This window comes from Choloepus didactylus, chromosome 2 (assembly GCF_015220235.1).
Source record: "Choloepus didactylus isolate mChoDid1 chromosome 2, mChoDid1.pri, whole genome shotgun sequence".
Lineage (NCBI taxonomy): Eukaryota > Metazoa > Chordata > Mammalia > Pilosa > Megalonychidae > Choloepus > Choloepus didactylus.
In genome coordinates, this window is record NC_051308.1 from 150,362,463 (window position 1) to 150,384,471 (window position 22,009).

Below are 22,009 nucleotides of genomic sequence, written 5' to 3' on the forward strand. Positions count from 1 at the left end.
CCTTTGTAAAACATACACACACACACACACACACACACACACACACACACACACAGTCCTTAAGAACCAATATAGTCCTAATAACAGAACCTAAAAATAAGTAGTGAGGGTTCTATATTCAACAACTAATTTTAGAGAAAGTAGGTTCCCAGTAAGATGCAGAATTTTGCATGGACTATAATTCTATTATTGACCAAAACAATATCTTTATGACTTTGGTTTCTAAAATGTGGCTTATGCTTATTGAAGAACAGAGTTGGCCAGAATTAAACTGTTCCTTGCCAGGACAGTCAAACCTGTCCCTCTTCCCCTCCTTATCTTGTGAGCCAAAAATCCTGTCCATCACTTCTCTAAATCCTATGCAAACATACCATCTGCTGTGGAGTTTCTTTAAATCACATTAATTTAATAAAGGCAACCTACATTTAAAAGCTTTTACATAATTAAAAAGGGGAACACAGTAATGGGACTAAATATAGGATATAATTTTAGACATAGTACCTGTAAGAAAAGAGCAAAATTTTGAGTCTGAATGACTTTGGAGAAATTTTCTACAATAAACACAATACATTCTTCTTGGAGCCGAGATGCCATGGTCACTGCTGCTTCTGTCCACTTCACTCTGGGTAGACTGATGATTAGTCTGTCACTTTCCGTCAGAAGAAAAGCAGCATTCTTATCATTCTTAGAATTTAAAAAATATTGGGAAAAATTTAGATGGTATTACTGCTCATAAAAAAACTTTCTAAGCAAATCAAATACTTTTGTTCTCTTGTGATGTTTCCTGCAAAAACAAAATTCCAGGTAAGTGAAGTCTTTGTCATTAATTTTACATACAATATTTATTTGTTTATTCATTCGGATTATCCAAAAGGGCAAACCCTGAGCTGGGAAGAGCAAAGTTATAATAGAGCTACAAAGATAAACTTGACTTTCCAGAGATTTTCACTACTGAATCAATTTTTGTGCCTATAGATATCATTCATAACTGTATGCCTAAATGACATAGCCTTAAATTCTTTTCTGACTTAATATACATGTTCTTTATTGCAGATTTATAAAAATTAAAAATTATCTTGTGATTTTTATTATTGTGAAATTATCAGTGATTTTCTTCCCCTCTCTAATTAGGTAAGACTCTACTTTTTATATTTTATTCATTTATAATGATGACTCATTTTTATACCAGAGGAAAAAACATTCACAAATACTGATCTCTATGAAAAATGTAATGACAATTCATGAATTCCATGTGCCCCTAGGAAAAGGAAAAGATGACAATTTACAAATGTCTATATTGTATCCATGTTTGTATTTCTCATTCTTGAAACAATGCTTAACAACTATTTATTAAATAAATAGTTACCTGATGGACTTTAGTAGATGGAAAACATAGCCACAAATTCTTTGCAGCTCCAATTATCATGAGATGGAGTCTATTTTCCCATCCCTTAAATCTGGACTAGCTTGTCATTTGCTTTAACAGAAAGTGGTGGAAGTAACATGCAAGCCTTGTAGCTTCTGTCTTTACCCTCATGGGCCCACCAGGCAATGAGAAGTCTGAGAAGAGCGAACATGCAGAGGGAGGCCCCACATTCAGTTTAGCCACCAGCTGAATAAGGCTGCAGGAGTAAGCTCAGGCAACATCGGCAAAATATCCCCAGTCAGAACACATAATTGTGAGAAATGACAAATTGTGGTTTTAAGCCACTTAGTTTTGGGGTGGTGTGTTACACAGCAAAAGATAACTGATAAATCTGGAAATGACAGACTGAAATCCTTAACATAGACCGCATGATATCAGATCTCAACTCAAGCGTTAAATCTTCCCTGATCCCTACAGTTACATTAGATTCCTTTTTTACATGTTATTAGAGAACCTGCCTTTTTTCCTCAGAGCGCTTAATTTATTTGTAATTATTCAGTCACAAATATAACAATTTGATTAATATCTGTCTCCCTCACTAGGCTGCATGCTCAAAAAGTGTGAAACCATGTCTGATTTTGCTCACCACTGTCTCCCAAGTGCCTACTATATAAACGGATCATAGTAGACACTTCAAATATTTGTCAATCTTTTAGCATCATTAAAGACTGAGAGTCTACAAGTGAATTGCTAAGATAAATTTAATCCTTGAACATCGAAACTTTAAAATTTCACTCATTTAATAATAATTGTTTTAAAATATATAATTTCTCTATTTATTAGTATAAAAAATTGTACTTTGTTATAATTCATGTATTTTTTTTTTTTTTTAATTTAGTACCACCATCCTTTTCTCCCTGGTGACTTCCTGAATAACTGTCCAATTACTAAGAGTTTTAGGCAATAAGCCCAATTTTCTCTGCTATAGAAATTGCTCTGGTAAAGGAACCAAATGTAGGGTATTCAAATAAACTTGGCAGATATCTATAAAGTGTTTATTATATATATAAAGTTATGGGCTTTGAAAAAATACAGCTATAGAGTATAGTTGTTAAAAATTAGCTTAGAATGTATTAGAAAAATAAATGACAATGTAGGTGGTAGGTGACCTTATTCCACACTGGCCTGAATAATCACATGGTTTAAAATTTAAAAATGAATAAAAGGTGTTACTAGGAAAAGTCTTCCTACCATTTCTCCTCCATTACCATTTCCAACCACCCATTTCCCTTTCTCACAACCATAATTATTTTCTTCTGTATCTATCCAGTTATTTTATGCATGCATATAAACATATACATACAAACACACACACATTCTCTATGTGTATGTGTATATACGTGTGTGAAAAAAACATATATGTGTATATTTGTGTATATGTGTGTGTGTGTAATTTTCCCCTTATTTTATATAACTGGAGAGAGGCAATAATATGTACAGTACTTTGTACTGTGCTTTTTTCACTTTGTATACATCTTGATTATTCTTATCAATATATAAAGAGCCTTTAGTTTTCTTTTTTTTTTCCATTTAACCATAGAATTTAATGGCATTAATTAATTCACAATGTTGTGCTACCATCAGCACCATCCATTACCAAAACTTCTCCATCATTCCAAACAGAAACTCTGTACCCACTAAGTATTGACTCACCATTCCTCCCCACACCAACCCCTGGTAACTTGTAATCCACATTCTGTCTCTATAAATTTTTGTATTATAGTTATTTCATGTAAGTGAAATAATACAGTATTTATCCTTTTGTGTATGAATTATGTCACTCAACACGTCAAGATTCATCCATGTTGTTGCATGTATCAGAATTTCATTCTTTTTTACAACTGAGTAACATTCCATTGTGTGTATTTGCCACATTTTGTTTATCCATTCATCTGTTGATGGACACTTGAGTTGCTTCCACTTTTTGGGTACTGTGAATATTGCTGCTATGAACATTGGTATATAAATATCTGTTCAAGTCCCTGCTTTTAATTCATTTGAGTATTTACCTAAAAAGCGATTACTGGGTCACATGGTAATCCTAAGTTTAACTTTTTGAGGAATTGCCAAACTATTTTCCACAGCAGCTTTACCATTTTACATTCCCACCAACAATGAACAAGGGTTCCTATTTCTCTGCATCCTTACCAGCTTTTGTTATCTTTGTTTTTGAATAGTAGCCATTCTATTGGATGTGAGGTAGTATCACATTGTGGGTTTGACTTGCATTTCCCTAATGGCTAATGATGTTGAGCATCTTTTTATGTGCTTATTGGCCATGAAATAACAGTCTTCTTTGGAGAAATGTCTATTGACGTCCTTTTCTCATTTTAAAATTAGTTTTTTTTCTTTTTGTTGTTGGGTTGTAGGACTGAAGGACTTCTTTATACATTCCATGTATTAAACGCCTTTAGTTTTCTTAACAATAGATATGACATTTAGATATGTCATTTAACCAGTCCTCTACTGATAGACATTTATGTTGTTTCTAATTTTTGCTAATACAAACAATGTTGTAATGAATGACCTTGTATATAACATTATTTTGCATATATGTGAATATATCTGTAGGATAAACTCATAGAAGTAAATTGCTGCGTCAATACTGCTTGTGTTAGCTTGAGTTTTTCCAAAAATCAGAGCATGAGAAACAAGCTTGTATGTAGATAGTTTATTTGGGGAAGTGATCCCAAGGGGATTTAAGGCACTGGGAAGGGTGAAACAAAGAAGGAGGAAAAGCCAATCCAAGGGTGTGTCATCTATATAAAGGAATTTCTTACAGGGATTTGACTTTATGCAATTGTGGGAACTGGTTAAATGGTCTTTATATCTGATGCTTTAGTTTGAAGTCCACAGGACAGGCAGTTGAGAAGGGAAGGTAGATACAAAATGGGGGAGACAAGGACAAACTGCACCCCAAGAGTGTGACCAGAAACCATAAGGAAGGACTGGAACCTGTCAATTCTTACTGTCTCAAACCTTTATGAAGTGGGGGTCTTGCAGGAGATGCTGGCACTTTTTTCATGGAGCTAAATACACACTTGGTCCAGGAGTCAAAAGAAGCAGAAGGAGGATCGAGGGCAAGGTGGAGCAGTTGTAGGCCCAGTTGCTATCCCAACAAGGTGACCCAGTTGATAAGCAACAACATGTGTGAGCTAAAAGCACCTGCCCCAATCTTCCTAAAGTAAAACACAAAAATGACTCCTGCTTTACTTTGGTCCTCAAAATATCACACTAAATTGTCCTTTGTGGCCCAACATAACTAGAAACATACAGAGAAGGGAATTCTGGGAAGTGTAGTTCAGCCTAACCAAGCTGACACATTACAAAGTGATCACAGTCCATTCTTTGTCAACTTGGCACCCATATACATGTCTTTAAACCACACTTAGTTCCCAAGTGGAGACAATAACAAAGTCATGCTTCTGCCTAAAACAATACAACCATCTAGCATACAGAAAACATGCTAACCCTGTCCCAGTAAAAGAATACAAACTTCCTTTTTGTCTCTGGGTGATGTTCATCCTTCTTCAAACTGAAACACACTCCCTTACGATGTTCTTAAATACGGAAAGATAAAGTTAACTATCATTAATACATTTTATATTAGACAGTAGGAGAATGGAGAGAGGATAAAACAAAAATACTTGGTTAATGTATATAGAATAGTTAGCACTACTGCAGTAGTGAGCACTTCTGCAGTGTTCATTTCTGTAACTGGTATTTATAATTATCTTTTCCCCCTACCCATTCCATATTTCCTTTACCCTCAGCAAGTACTTCTGCTGGTTGTAGTTATTTATCTGGCAGGGTGGCCCAAACTTTCATTCCTGAAGGATCTGGGCCATTATTAGTGCTGCCTAAATTGGTATAGTTTTCCATTTATTTTAATCATAGAACATGCATTCCAGATGAACTCCCTCTTATTTACCCACATATATGGTAGCAACCCAATTTCCCCTTGATAAACAGGACTAATCTATCAGTAACCCTCCTTTATTGTCTTTAGATTCACTGGCATGAGGAACCCAAAGTGGCCAGGGGCAGTCTCAACTTCCAGTTCAATAGAATCATTGCTGTCCCAGATGGAAGCATTATTCTCTTTAGAACTAAGACCTTTAGATCAGCAGCACTTAAGGTTGTGGGGACAAGAAGCAAAAATTTGCTAGTGGATCACTAGGGGTAATTATGTATGGAGCCACTCCATTTCCACACCTTGATTTCTGGACTATGAATACTTTCTATGGGAGAAATAGTATTATATATCAGACACTGATTTAGAGCATAAACTTCTTCCTAGAAGACATTACCCTATTCCTGCAAGGTATTGCCACCTAGTTGGTGATGTAACTGAGTCTTCAAAATGCCATTCCACCATTCTGTAAAGCTAGCTGCTTCATAATGATGTGAAACATGGTTAAGATTGGTGAATTCCATGAACTTGGGTCCACTGCCATACTTCATTTTCTGTGAAGTGAGTTCCTGAGTCAGAAGAGATGCTGTGTGGAATACCATGATGGTGGATAAAGGTGTTCTGTAAATCCACAGATGGTGACTTTAGCAAAAGCACTGTGGGTAAAGAAAGCAAATCCAAATACAGAGCAAATGTCTATTACAGAGAGGACAAAGCACAGCCTTTTCCAGGACGGATATGGTCCAGTGTAATCAAACTGCGATCAGGTGGTTGAATAATTCCTTTGGGGAATGGTGCCATAAAGAAATCGCAGTGTTATATTCAGATCCACCTTGGTAAGTAACAGTCCATATTGCTGAGCCAATGCACACCACTATCCCTGTCTCCATGCCTCCTTTGCTCATGATCTAATACATGCTTCCTAGTGGTTCTGTTTCTCTGATCGAACCCTGATTGATGAATTTGGTACTAAAAGTGGTTCTAAAGGAGCATAATGTTAAGGATAGGCTCTCTGAACTGGTTCTGAGTTTCTGGAATTGGTTCTCTCATCTCGCTTTTATAATAAAATTCCTCATTTGTATTTAAAAGATTGAAAGGAGCTCTATAAAATTGAATACTTTTTGATGAAAAACACAAACAAGGGTATTCAGATTATACTTACCAAGGACTTAATCAATATATTAAGACAACTTTCTTGAATCTCAGGGGGTACATTTGCAAAGCTTCTCTCAGACCAACACCTTGCAAAATGTTTTACAATCCACCTGTTAAAATCAAAGAATTCTAAATTAGAGAAACAAAAATATTTTCCATTTTAAGAATCATATTTTGATTTTCAATTATGTAAATTACATATATTTGTGTTTTGACTAACTTTACTGTTAGTTTTATGAATTTTATGGTGGGCTTACTGATGCTTCCTTTCTGTAAACACATATTTTAAACCCATGTTGGATTATATGTACAAATTTTAACATAACTAACCATTGTTCAGCTAAAATAAAATTGATCCACAGCATCTTGAATTATATCTCAATTGATATTTTCTCTCAATTGGTTCAACTAATTAAGCATTAAGCTACTTATATTGTACCCAAGAAAATAGGAGAAATTTAAAATTGCCCACAAACTTAGAAGAATACAAAATCCCTAAATTAATAGTGTCAGCATTACTTCAGATCACTTACTTCATGCAGTCAGCAAAAAGACTTTCCACTCCAACTGAATGAGCAATAATCAAACATTCTAGAATAGATGCCAACCTTCCAGGAATAGGCTAAAATTGACAGAAAACACAGCATTTATCCTTTTCAACTTACCGAAGTTAAAAGTATTTGTTTTATAAAGATGATCTGATTTCTATATCTAAACTGTAGAATAAATATACTTAATTCAAAAATCTGTTATTCTTTTAAAATCAAGTATCACTGATAATACTTTTATAGAAAGACCTGAACTCTTTTAGCTGCCAGAATGCAAACTTTTATTTTAATTTCTTTTAGCTTAAATATTTCTTTTAGCATAAGTAGTAGAATAATTTCTAGCATGTCACATTGCAATTCAACCATATGGTCTAATCTGCTTCCTAAGTATAACTATAACTCTAAGTATATGTACAATGGGAAGACCTACACTGACATCAGATAAAAATCAAGAATTTAATTAAATCATAATTTCATAGTTTTCTAAAGCACATACATGTAAGCAATGAACTAAAACAAACAAACAACAGAAACAAAAAATGTAGACAGAAAGTGGTAAAAGCAACTCACTGCTTTTAGTGTTAAACCTCTGTAATATATATAATGTCCACGCCATGTATCTTTTCAGTTTTTGAACCATGTTCCTAAACACATCTGTTGCCCAATTAAGTTAAATGGAATTCAACTTCTCTTTGCTAACATTTATCAATTGTGGTTTGGGGTTGATACACTGAATAAAGATCAGTAATCAGCTGATTTATATTTTTATTCTCTAAATGTGTATTTCTGAAGATTCCCTGCTCTCAGAGAAGAGCAAAAGCTTTTTTAGAAATGCCTCCAGCACAATCTTGTTAATAAGGTCAATGATTTCCAGCTTTTTAAAATGAATTCTTATTCATTTGATTTCCTTTTCCTAAAAGTGTTATGCTAACATTTAATAAAAAATTCAATGTGACTATTTTGCTTTGCATATTAACAATTTACTTATTTCATTTGAGATACGCGAAGGGAATTATCTTGATTCTTAGCTTATTCCCTTAGAATTATCTAAGTTTTCTAAAATCAGAAACGGCTATCACTATATAGATTATACAGTGATAATTTACTAAGCTAAATAATTTGGTTTCTTAACACACTTCAGATTAGAGTATGAGGCGCAACCCAGGTGGGAAGATAGCGGAGTAAGAATCTCCAGGGATTGATCCCTCCACCAAAGCAACTATTGAACTGGCAGAACTGTCTTAATCAACTATTTTTGAACTCTGGAGTTTAATGGAACCCTTGCAGTATCCAAATAGATGAGGAGGCTCAAAAAATTTTGGTAAACAGTGGTGAATTTCATCATCCATATAGCTGTTACCATCCTTCATCCCCTAACCATGTGGCAGGCAACGACAGAAACCGCAGCCCATGTTCTTGGTTTGTCTTGCTGGTACCAGAGTAGGCAATAAGGACCTTGTCCTACAAAAACTAGGGGTGTGTGGTCTGATTGCTGATCACTGCTTTTGATCACTGGGGTGCTACCATGGGGGACAGACAATGCTTCAGGTCCTATAACCTGAAATAACAGAGAAGTCTTAAAAATACTGTGCCTACCGCCTCCTTTTTTTTTCTTTCCTTTCCCATTTGTGAGCAATTATGGTTTGGAAAAGTCACAAATGATGGCTCCAGCCCTCAAGAAGCAAAAACCCAACAATCCTAGAGGAGTGGGAGAATTAGATTTCCAGAGTTACACTATCATAATACTCAGAATATCCAGTTATCAACCCAGAATTACAAAACACATAAAGAAACAGCAAAGTATGGCCCATTCAAAGGAAAAAAAGAATTTGACAGAAGCTATCCCTGAGGAAGCTCACACATTGGGACTATTAGTCAAAGATGTAAAATCAACTGCCTTAAGTTGGTGAAAAACTTGTTCAATGAGCTAAAGGAAACCATGGAAAAATAACTAAAGGAAGTTAGGAAAACATTGAACAAACTAAAGAGAGAAAAATCAGGAAAAAAGGAATCAAATAGAAATTCTGGAGCTGAAAAGTATAATATGAAGTGAAAAATTCACGAGAGGGGTTCAACAGTAGATTTGAGCAGAAAAAAGGAAGGATAAGTGAAAATGAATATAAGACAATCGAAAGTATGCAGTGTGGGCAACAGAAAGTAAAAAGAATGAAGAAAAATGAACAGAGCCTGAGGCACCTGTGGGAAATCATCAAGCTTCCAACATATGTATCACAGGAGTCCCAGAAGGACAAGAAAGAGAGAATAGGGAAGAAAAGTATTTCAATAAATAAATGCTAAAAAAACCTCAAATCTGATGAAAGGCATGAATATACACATCGAAGAAACTCAATGAACTGCAAGCAGTATAAAGTTAAAGACAGTCACATCAAGAATCATAGTCAAATTGTCAAAACCCAAAGACAGAATCCGGAAAGCCACAATAGAGAAGCAACTTTTCACATACAAGGGATCCTGAATAAGAACAGCCCATTTTTCATCAGAAACTATGGAGATCAGAAGGCAGAAGGATAACATACTTAAAATCCTTAAAGCAAAAAATATTGTCAACCAAGAATTCTATATCTGACAAAATTATCCTTCAAGAATTTACATTTACAGATAAACAAAAGCTGAAGGAGTTTTTCACCAGAAAACCTGCCCTACAAATGAGATAAATAGACAGGAACAAGACAAGGAAGTTTGCTTTTACAACTGCTATTCAACATTGTACAGGAAGTGCAAGCCAGAAAAATTAGGAAAGAAAAAGAAATAAAAGACATCCAAATTGGAGAAGTAAAACAATCTTTATTTGCAGATGACACGATCCTGTATATAGAAAAATCCCAAAGAATCTACAAGAAAGCTACTAAAACTAATAAATTAATTCACCAAAGTTAAAAGATACATGATCAACAAGAAAAAAATCAGTAGTGTTCTACACCAATGAACAATATGAAAATGAAATGAAGAAAATAGTTCCATTTACAATATCACCTAAAAGAATAAAATATCTATGAATAAATTTAATCAAAGAAGTGAAAGACTTACACTGAAAACTACAAAACAATGCTGAAAGAAATTAAAGAGGACCTAAATTAATGGGCAGACATCCCATGTTCATGGATTAGAAGACTTAATACTGCTAAGATATCAATACTACCTAAAGTGATCTACAGATTCAATGCAATCCCTATCAAAATTCCAGCAGCCTTTTTTGCAGAAATGGAAAAATCGGTCTTCAAATTCATAGGGAATTGCAAGAGGCCCCAAATGGCCAAAAGAATATTGAAAAACAAGAATGAAGGTGGAAGACTCATACTTACTGTTTTCAAGACTCACTACAAAGCTACTGTATACAAAACAGTATGGTACTGTCATAAGGATAGATATATAGACCAATGGAATAGAAATCAAAGTCCAGAAATAAACCCACACATCTATGGCCAGTTGATTTTTGACAAAGGAGCAAAGTCCAATCAGTTTGGAGAAAACAGTGTCTTCAACAAATGGTGCTGGAAAAACAGAAAATCCACAAGCGAAAGAATGAATTTGGATTCTTACTTCTTATCATATGAAAGGTTAACTCAAAATTCATTAATGAACTAAATATAAGAGTTAATACTATAAAACTTTTAGAAGAAAACATAGGGGAATATCTTCAGAGACTTTTATTTAATCAATGGATTCTGAGATTTTACACCAAAAGCGTGAGCAACAAAAGAAAACATTGATAAATTAGACTTCATCAATACCAGAAACTTTTGGGCATCATAGGGCATTATCAAGAAAGTAAAAATACAATACATAGAATAGGAGAAAATATTTGGAAATCATTTATCTGATAAGGGTTTATATAATATTTGTCTTTTTGTGCCTGGCTTATTTCGCTCAGCATTATGTCTTCAAGGTTCATACATGTTGTCATATGTTCCACGACATCGTCGTTCCTTCTTAATGCTGCGTAGTATTCCATATGTGTAAATACCACATTTTATTTCTCCACTCATCTGTTGAAGGACATTTAGGTTGTTTCCATCTCTTGGCAATTGTGAATAATGCTGCTATGAACATTGGCATGCAGCTATCTGTGTCACTGCTTTCACATTTTCCAGGTATATACTGAGAAGTGCAATTGCTGGATCAAAGGGTAACTCTATATCTAGTTTTCTAAGGAACTGCCAGACTGACTTCCAGAGTGGCTGAACCATTATACAGTCCCACCAACAATGAATGAGAGTTCCAATTTCTCGACATCCTCTCCAGCATTTGTAGTTTCCTGTTTGTTTAATGGCAGCCATTCTAATTGGTGTGAGATGATATCTCATTGTGGTCTTAATCTGCATCTCTCTAATAGCTAGTGAAGCTGAACATCTTTTCACGTGCTTCTTGGCCATTTATATTTACTCTTCAGAGAACTGTCTTTTCATATCTTTTGCCTATTTTATAATTGGGCTGTCTGTACTATTGTCATTGAGTTGTAGGATTTCTTTATATATGCAAGATGTCAGTCTTTTGTCAGATACATGGTTTCCAAAAATCTTTTTCCATTGAGTTGCCTGCCTCTTCACCTTTTTGACAAATTCCTTTGAGGTACAGAAACTTCTATGCTTGAGGAGTTCCCATTTCTCTATTTTTTCTTTTGTTGCTTGTGCTTTGGGTGTAAGGTCTAGGAAGTGATCGCCTAATACAAGGTCTTGAAGATGTTTTCCTACATTACCTTCTAGGAGTTTTATGGTACTGTCTTCTATACTGAGGTCTTTGATATACTTTGAGTTAATTTTTTACATTGAGTTCAAAACCACTGATTTGTCATTAGAGTTTGTGTATTTTATATCATGTAGGAAGTAAATAGTAGAGTTATAATTCAAAAATTACTGACTTCTATTTGTATTCCATTGTGGTCAGAGATTGTGCTTTGAATATGTTCAATTGTTTGTTGTTGGTTTTTTTTATTGAGGCTTGTTTTATGTCCCAGCATATGGTCCATTCTGCAGAAAGATCCGTGATCACTAGAGAAAAATGAGTGTCCTGGTGATTTGGGAATGCAAGGTTCTATATATGTCTGTTAAAATTGTCTATATCTCTTTCTCCTTTCTTTGTTTCTCTGTCGGTAGGGCTCCCTTTAGTATCTGAAGTAGGGCAGGTCTTTTTTTTTTTTTTTTTTTTTTTGATATAGAGAAGTTTATTCAATTCATACAAGTAATGTTTCAGACTTATACAATGAAAAGCTAGACTGAGCTAAGGGAAAAAAATCCTTATATTGATAGTAAAATATCTTCTAGCCCACATAAGTAACCTGCAATCACTTGCTAGGAAAAAATTCCATAGCCACACAGGTCATACAGGCATTTTTTTATGGTAATTATATTAACTTTTTTTCAAACTGAGCAAAACAGTGCAACTTTCACTTTTCCTTATATTTCAAAACTACTTACATTAATTCTTCTTCCCATCCCAATCCATCTCATTACCAAGTCAGAAATGAGGTAAGAGGTGAGAAAAAGACCCTTGATTGTTTCTCATTTTCCTCCTTTTCTCTTGGAGAAACTAATAATTGATTTTTTTTATTTTTATTTTTTATTATTTTTTTTAATCATCATTTTATTGAGATATATTCACATACCACGCAGTCATACAAAACAAATTGTACTTTCAATTGTTTACAGTACCATTACATAGTTGTACATTCATCACCTAAATCAATCCCTGACACCTTCATTAGCACACACACAAAAATAACAAGAATAATAATTAGAGTGAAAAAGAGCAATTGAAGTAAAAAAGAACACTAGGTACCTTTGTCTGTTTGTTTGCTTCCCCTACTTTTCTACACATCCATCCATAAACTAGACAAAGTGGAGTTTGGTCCTTATGGCATTCCCAATCCCACTGTCACCCCTCATAAGCTACATTTTTATACAACTGTCTTCGAGATTCATGGGTTCTGGGTTGTAGTTTAATAGTTTCAGGTATCCACCACCAGCTACCCCAATTCTTTAGAACCTAAAAAAGGTTGTCTAAAGTGTGCGTAAGAGTGCCCACCAGAGTGATCTCTCGGCTCGTTTTGGAATCTCTCTGCCACTGAAGCTTATTTCATTTCCTTTCACATCCCCCTTTTGGTCAAGAAGATGTTCTCCATCCCACGATGCCGGGTCTACATTCCTCCCCGGGAGTCATATTCCACATTGCCAGGGAGATTCACTTCCCTGGGTGTCTGATCCCACGTAGGGGGGAGGGCAGTGATTTCACCTTTCAAGTTGGCTTAGCCAGAGAGAGAGGGCCACATCTGAGCAACAAAGAGGCATTCAGGAGGAGACTCTTAGGCACAAATACAGGGAGGCCTAGCCTCTCCTTTGCAGCAGCCGTCTTCCCAAGGGTAAAACTTATGGTAGAGGGCTCAACCCATCAAACCACCAGTCCCCTATGTCTGTGGTCATGTTAGCAACCATGGAGGTGGGGTAGGCGAATACCCCTGCATTCTCCACATGCTCCTCAAGGGGGCACTACATCTTTTTTTTTTTTTTTTTTTCCTTGTTTGTCTTTTTTCTTTTCTTTTTTTTTTTTTTTAACTTTCCCTTCTTTTTTCAAATCAACTGTATGAAAAAAAAAGTTAAAAAGAAAACAAACATACAATAAAAGAACATTTCAAAGAGACCATAGCAAGGGAGTAAGAAAAAGACAACTAACCTAAGATAACTGCTTAACTTCCAACATGTTCCTACTTTACCCCAAGAAAGTTACATACTATAGCAACATTTCAGTGAACTTGTTCCTACTACATCCATCAGAAATTAACAGACCATAGTCATTTCTGGGCATCCCCAGAACGTTAAATAGCTTATCTGTTCTTCTTGGATTATTGTTCCCCCTTCCTTAATTGCTCTCTACTGCTAGTTCCCCTACATTCTACATTATAAACCATTTGTTTTACATTTTTCAAAGTTCACATTAGTGGTAGCATATAATATTTCTCTTTTTGTGCCTGGCTTATTTCGCTCAGCATTATGTCTTCAAGGTTCATCCATGTTGTCATATGTTTCACCAGATCGTTCCTTCTTACTGCCGCGTAGTATTCCATCGTGTGTATATACCACATTTTATTTATCCACTCATCTGTTGAAGGACATTTGGGTTGTTTCCATCTCTTGGCAATTGTGAATAATGCTGCTATGAACATTGGCGTGCAGATATCTGTTCGTGTCACTGCTTTCCGATCTTCCGGGTATATCCCGAGAAGTGCAATCGCTGGATCGAATGGTAGCTCTATCTCTAGTTTTCTAAGGAACTGCCAGACTGACTTCCAGAGTGGCTGAACCATTATACAGTCCCACCAACAATGAATAAGAGTTCCAATTTCTCCACATCCCCTCCAGCATTTGTAGTTTCCTGTTTGTTTAATGGCAGCCATTCTAACCGGTGTTAGATGGTATCTCATTGTGGTCTTAATTTGCATCTCTCTAATAGCTAGTGAAGCTGAACATTTTTTCATGTGTTTCTTGGCCATTTGTATTTCCTCTTCAGAGAACTGTCTTTTCATATCTTTTGCCCATTTTATAATTGGGCTGTCTGTACTATTGTCATTGAGTTGTAGGATTTCTTTGTATATGCAAGATATCAGTCTTTTGTCAGATACATGGTTTCCAAAAATTTTTTCCCATTGAGTTGGCTGCCTCTTTACCTTTTTGAGAAATTCCTTTGAGGTGCAGAAACTTCTAAGCTTGAGGAGTTCCCATTTATCTATTTTCTCTTTTGTTGCTTGTGCTTTGGGTGTAAAGTCTAGGAAGTGGCCTCCTAATACAAGGTCTTGAAGATGTTTTCCTACATTATCTTCTAGGAGTTTTATGGTACTTTCTTTTATATTGAGATCTTTGGTCCATTTTGAGTTAATTTTTGTGTAGGGGGTGAGGTAGGGGTCCTCTTTCATTCTTTTGGATATGGATATCCAACTCTCCCAGCCCCATTTGTTGAAAAGACCATTATGGCTCAGTTCGGTGACTTTGGGGGCCTTATCAAAGATCAGTCGGCCATAGATCTGAGGGTCTATCTCTGAATTCTCAATTCGATTCCATTGATCTATATGTCTATCTTTGTGCCAGTACCATGCTGTTTTGGCAACTGTGGCTTTATAATAAGCTTCAAAGTCAGGGAGTGTAAGTCCTCCCACTTCGTTTTTCTTTTTTAGAGTGACTTTAGCAATTCGAGGCATCTTCCCTTTCCAAATAAATTTGATAACTAGCTTTTCCAAGTCTGCAAAGTAGGTTGTTGGAATTTTGATTGGGATTGCATTGAATCTGTAGATGAGTTTGGGTAGAATTGACATCTTAATGACATTTAGCCTTCCTATCCATGAACAAGGAATATTTTTCCATCTTTTAAGGTCCCCTTCTATTTCTTTTAGTAGAGTTATGTAGTTTTCTTTGTATAGGTCTTTTACATCTTTGGTTAAGTTTATTCCTAGGTACTTGATTTTTTTAGTTGCTATTGAAAATGGTATCTTTTTCTTGAGTGTCTCTTCAGTTTGTTCATTTCTAGCATATAGAAACATTACCGACTTATGTGCATTAATCTTGTATCCCGCTACTTTGCTAAATTTGTTTATTAGCTCTAGTAGGTGTATCGTTGATTTCTCAGGGTTTTCTAGATATAAGATCATATCATCTGCAAACAATGACAGTTTTACTTCTTCTTTTCCAATTTGGATGCCTTTTATTTCTTTGTCTTGCCGGATTGCCCTGGCTAGCACTTCCAGCACAATGTTGAATAACAGTGGTGACAGCGGGCATCCTTGTCTTGTTCCTGATCTTAGAGCGAAGGCTTTCAGTCTCTCACCATTGAGTACTATGCTGGCTGTGGGTTTTTCATATATGCTCTTTATCATGTTGAGGAAGTTTCCTTCAATTCCTACCTTTTGAAGTGTTTTTATCAAAAAGGGATGTTGGATTTTGTCAAATGCTTTTTCAGCATCTATTGAGATGATCAATTGATTTTTCCCTTTCGAGTTTTTAATGTGTTGTAATACATTGATTGTTTTTCTGATGTTGAACCATCCTTGCATGCCTGGAATGAACCCCACTTGGTCATGGTGTATGATTTTTTTAATGTGTCTTTGGATTCGATTTGCAAGTATTTTGTTGAGGATTTTTGCATCTATATTCATTAGGGAGATTGGCCGGTAGTTTTCCTTTTTTGTAGCATCTTTGCCTGGTTTTGGTATTAGATTGATGTTAGCTTCATAAAATGAGTTAGGTAGTGTTCCATTTTTTTCAATGTTTTGAAAGAGTTTGAGTAAGATTGGTGTCAGTTCTTTCTGGAAAGTTTGGTAGAATTCCCCTGTGAAGCCATCTGGCCCTGGGCATTTATTTGTGGGAAGATTTTTGATGACTGATTGGATCTCTTTGCTTGTGATGGGTTGGTTGAGGTCTTCTATTTCTTCTCTGGTCAGTCTAGGTTGTTCATATGTTTCCAGGAAATTGTCCATTTCTTCTACATTATCCAGTTTGTTGCCATACAGTTGTTCATAATATCCTCTTATAATTTTTTTAATTCTTCAGGATCTGCAGTTATGTCACCTTTTTCATTCATTATTTTGTTTATATGGGTCTTCTCTCTTTTTGATTTTGTCAGTCTAGCTAGGGGCTTGTCAATCTTGTTGATCTTCTCAAAGAACCAACTTTTGGTGATATTTATCCTTTCTACTGTTTTTTTGTTCTCTCTGTCATTTATTTCTGCTTTAATCCTTGTTATTTCTTTTCTTGTACTTGGTTTAGCATTGGTTTGCTGTTCATTTTCTAGCTTCTTCAGTTGATCCATTAGTTCTTTGATTTTGGCTCTTTCTTCCTTTTTAATATATGCGTTTAGTGCTATAAATTTCCCCCTTAGCACTGCTTTTGCTGCATCCCATAGGTTTTGGTATGTTGTGTTCTCATTTTCATTCGTCTCTATATATTTAGCAATTTCTCTTGCTATTTCTTCTTTAACCCACTGATTGTTTAGGAGTGTGTTGTTTAACCTCCAGGTATTTGTGAATTTTCTAAGTCTCTGATGGTTATTGACTTCTAATTGTATTCCATTGTGGTCAGAGAATGTGCTTTGAATAATTTCAATCTTTTTAAATTTATTGAGGCTTGTTTTATGTCCCAGCATATGATCTATTCTGGAGAAAGTTCCGTGAGCACTAGAAAAGTATGTGTATCCTGGTGATTTGGGATGTAATGTCCTGTAGATGTCTGTTAAATCTAATTCATTTATCAGATTGTTTAGGTTTTCAATTTCCTTATTGGTCTTCTGTCTGGTTGATCTATCTATAGGAGAGAGTGATGTGTTGAAGTCTCCCACAATTATTGTGGAAACATCAATTGCTTCCTTTAGTTTTGCCAATGTTTCTCTCATGTATTTTGTGGCACCTTGATTGGGTGCATAGACATTTACGATTGTTATTTCTTCTTGCTGAATTGCCCCTTTTATTAGTATGTAGTGGCCTTCTTTGTCTCTCAAAACATCCCTGCATTTGAAGTCTATTTTATCTGAGATTAATATTGCTACACCTGCTTTCTTTTGGCTGTAGCTTGCATGAAATATTTTTTTCCATCCTTTCACTTTCAGTTTCTTTGTGTCCCTGTGTCTAAGATGAGTCTCTTGTATGCAACATATTGATGGTTCATTTTTTTTGATCCATTCTGCGAATCTATATCTTTTAATTGGGGAGTTTAATCCATTTACATTCAACGTTAAAACCGTGAAGGCATTTCTTGAATCGGCCATCTTATCCTTTGGATTATGTTTGCCATATTTTTCCCTCTCGCTATTAATATCCTTTATTGTACCCATACCGAATCTCTTTAGTACTGAACCTTTCTCCAAGTCTCTCTGTCCTGTCTTTGTTTCTCTGTCTGTAGGGCTCCCTTTAGTATCTCCAGTAGGGCAGGTCTCTTGTTAGCAAATTCTCTCAGCATTTCTTTGTCTGTGAAAAATTTAAGCTCTCCCTCAAATTTGAAGGAGAGCTTTGCTGGATAAAGTATTCTTGGCTGGAAATTCCTCTCACTCAGAATTTTAAATATATCGTGCCACTGCCTTCTCGCCTCCATGGTGGCTGCTGAGTAGTCACTACTTAGTCTTATGCTGTTTCCTTTGTATGTGGTGAATTGCTTTTCTCTTGCTGCTTTCAGAACTTGCTCCTTCTCTTCTATGTTTGACAGTGTGATCAGTATATGTCTCGGAGTGGGTTTTTTTGGATTTATTCTATTTGGAGTTCGCTGAGCATTTATGATTTGTGTATTTATGTTGTTTAGAAGATTTGGGAAGTTTTCCCCAACAATTTCTTTGAATACTCTTCCTAGACCTTTACCCTTTTCTTCCCCTTCTGGGACACCAATGAGTCTTATATTCGGACGTTTCATATTATCTATCATATCCCTGAGGTCCATTTCGAGTTTTTCAATTTTTTTCCCCATTCTTTCTTTTATGCTTTCATTTTCCATTCTGTCATCTTCCAGGTCACTGATTCGTTGTTCAACTTCCTCTAGTCTTGTACTATGAGTGTCCAGAATCGTTTTAATTTGGTCAACAGTTTCTTTAATTTCCATAAGATCATCCATTTTTTTATTTAGTCTTGCAATGTCTTCTTTATGCTCTTCTAGGGTCTTCTTGATTTCCTTCATATCCCGTACTATGGTCTCATTGTTCATCTTTAGTTCTTTGAGTAGCTGCTCTAGGTGTGTCTCTTCTGGTCTTTTGATTTGGGTGCTTGGGCTTGGGTTATCCATATCGTCTGGTTTTTTCATATGCTTTATAATTTTCTGTTGTTTTTGGCCTCGTGGCATTTGCTGAACTTGATAGGGTTCTTTTAGGGTTTGTAGACCAGTTGAAGTCCTTATCTCTAATTTATCAGATCTACAGCTTCGTGGAGTACACTTTCTCTAACTAACCAGCAGGTGGCGTCCACGAGCCACCTGTTCTCCACAAGCCAGATCTCCCCTGCTTAGCCTTTTTGGTGAGTGGGGGAGTGAGTCTTGTGGGGCCCAATTGGTGTACCAAGCTTGCGTGTGTAGTTGGTGTTGCCTGCCCTGTATGTGGGGCGTGTTTCTGGGCAGTCGGGGAGGGGGGGTGGCCCTAACAGTCAAATCTCCCTGATGATCCTAGAGTTTTAAAACTACTGCAATAGTCTAATCCTTCAGTTCAGTCCTGCCACAGTTTGTCTCTGCCACTGACCCACAAGTCTTTGGTATTGGCGTATGGCTCCTGAGACTTGCAAGTGGGCCCCTCTTCCAGGCTGTGCACCCCGGGTCCTCTGTTGAGGGATGACTGTGCTATGTCACAGGTGAGTGCCGTCCCCCCAGGGCAGTTCTGGGCTGCTGGGCTGTGTTGGGAGGCTCCCAGTCTGCTCAAATGATGGCTGAATGGGGCTCTGTTAATTCACACTGCTCCCCCTTCCCAGCTCTGGGACATTCAGCTGAGGTTGCAGGGAAGGCTAATGTCCACGCCCAGTTTTGTGGTGTGTGCCTGTTATTTGAAGCACTTCCGTCACACTGGGTTGTCTGGGGCAGCTCTGGGCTATGGGGCTGGCGATGGGCAGGAGTGTTTCCTGTCCACCAGGATGGTGGCTGTGAGCGGACACCCCCCTTTTCTTGGGAAGTTGTGTTGGTTAGTGAATTTTCTCAGCCACTGGATTATTGCCTTTTGTCTCAGAGCTCTCTTAGTTCTGCTCTTGACTTGACGTGCCCAAATTTCAATTCTTTGAAGCTTTCTGTATTGAGCTTCTTAGAGTAATTGTTTTAGAAAAAGCAAAAAGGATTTAAAAAAAAAAAAAAAAAAAAAAAAAAACGGCCCTCCTCAGAGATCTAATGGGTTATTGAAATGCTAATAGACAAAGCAACCAGGGCCATTAAGGAAAGGTGCACAGGGCAGAGAGATCAGCCTTGCTTCGGGATTTGCATATGCGCCTCAAGGCCTGATCTCCGCCCTTCCCCTTTCTGTGTTCACCAGAACTCCAAAAATCCTCTGCTTTTATTTTGGAGTTTTTCGTGTTGTTTTTTTTCTATGCCTGTCTCCTCTCTGCTGGGCTGGCTGCTCTCAGAGTCTCTGGTGTCTGGTCTCAGTCTATCTATGGTTGGAGTTTGAATCAGTAGAATGAGTTTCCCATAAGAGCAGCCACTGCAATTCTCCCTTCTCCTTCCTGGAGGTGACAGCCCCTCCTCCCCCGGGACTGAGCCTGGCAGGGAGGGGCGCGGGTCCCCTGGCCGCAAAAACTTACAGATTTCGCTGATCTCAGCAGTTCCACGTTTTCATGAGTGTTGTATGAAGTATGCCCAAAGACAGATTGCTCTGCGGTGTCCAGTCCACGCAGTTCCTGGCTTTTTACCTACTTTCCTGGAGGAGTAACTAAAACATACAGCTCACCAGTCTGCCATCTTGCCCCGCCTCCGGGCAGGTCTTTTATTGGCAAAATCTCTCAGCATTTGTTTGTCTGTGAAAAATTTAAGTTCTCCCTCAAATTTGGAGGAGAGTTTTGCTGGATAAAGTATTCTTGGTTGGAAATTTTTCTCTCTCAGAATTTTACATATGTCATGCCACTGCCTTCTCGCCTCCATGGTGGCTGCTGAGTAGGCACTACTTAGTCTTATGTTGTCTCCTTTGTATGTGGTGAATCGCTTTTCTCTTGCTGCTTTCAGAACTTGCTCCTTCTCTTCAGTATTTGACAGTCTGATCAGAATATGTCTTGGAGTGGGTTTATTTGGATTTATTTTACTTGGAGTTCGCTGAGCATTTATGCTTTGTGTATTTATATTGTATAGAAGGTTTGGAAAGTTTTCCCCAACAATTTCTTTGAATACTCTTCCTAGACCTTTACCCTTCTCGTCCCCTTCTGGAACACCAATGACTTATATTTGGACGTTTTATTTTATCTATCATATCCCTGCGGTCCATTTCAATTTTTTTTATTTTCCTCCATTCTTTCTTTGGTTCTTTCGTTTTCCGTTCTGTCGTCCTCGAGGTCACTGAGTCACTGTTCAGCTTCTTCTAGTCTTTTACTATAAGTATGCAGAATCTTTTTAATTTGGCCAACAGTTTCTTTTATTTTCATAAGACTGTCTATTTTTTTATTTATTCTTGCAATTTCTTCTTTATGCTCTGCTAGGGTATTCTTCATGTCCTTTATATTCTGTGCCATGCTCTCATTGTTTGTCTTTAGTTCTTTGATTAACTGCTCCAAGTACTGTGTCTCCTCTGATATTCTGATTTGGGTGTTTGGGTTTGAGTTATCCATATTGTCCGGTTTTTTCATATGCTTTAAAATTTTCTGTTGTTTTTGGTCTCTTGGATTTGCTTAACTTGATAGGGTTCTTTTAGGATATGTAGACTGATTCAAACATTTATCTCTAATTTGTCAGATCGACAGCTTGGTGGAGTACGCTTTCTCTAACTAACCAGCATGTGGCATCCGCAAGCCACCTATTCCCTTCAAGCCAGTTCTCCCCAACTTTGTCTTTGTGGTGAGTGGAGGTCTGAGTCTTGTGGGGGTCCAATTGGTGCACCTAGTTTGTGTGTGTAGTTGGTGCTGCCTGCCCTGGATGTGGGGCATGTCTGAGCAGTTAGGGAGGGATGGCGGCTTTAATAATCAAATGTCCCAGGTGTTCCTGGAGATTTAAAGCTGTTGCAATATTCTAATCCTTCAGTTCAGTCTTGCCACAGTTTGTGTCTGCCACTGACCCAAAAGTCCTTCGTATCGGCATATGGTTCCTGGGACTTGAGAGAGCATCCCTCTTCCAAGCCATGCCCTCCTAGGGCCTCTGCTGAGGGGAGACTGTGCTATGCCACAGGTGAGCACCATTCCCCAAGGGAAGTTCTGGGATGTAGGGCCGTGTAGGGACATTCCCAGCCTGCTGAAAGGATGGCTGAATGGGGCGTGTTAATTTCCCCCTTTTCACATAGCTCCGCCTTCCCTGCTCTGGGACAATTAGCTGTGAGTGC

At 37.0% G+C, this 22,009-nt stretch overlaps 1 protein-coding gene across 2 annotated transcripts in view; it reads right to left on the reverse strand.

The window, feature by feature from the left end:
- BTBD8 (BTB domain containing 8) overlaps positions 1 to 22,009 on the reverse strand; it is a 110,701-nt gene that overhangs the window by 14,778 nt on the left and 73,914 nt on the right. For both annotated transcript variants that reach the window (XM_037826653.1, XM_037826654.1), the window contains 3 exons: positions 7,028 to 7,116; positions 6,502 to 6,604; positions 502 to 684 (listed from right to left, as the gene is read on the reverse strand). In XM_037826653.1, the coding sequence (XP_037682581.1) occupies positions 502 to 684; positions 6,502 to 6,604; positions 7,028 to 7,116 (375 nt within the window). The remainder of the gene's footprint in view (positions 1 to 501; positions 685 to 6,501; positions 6,605 to 7,027; positions 7,117 to 22,009) is intronic.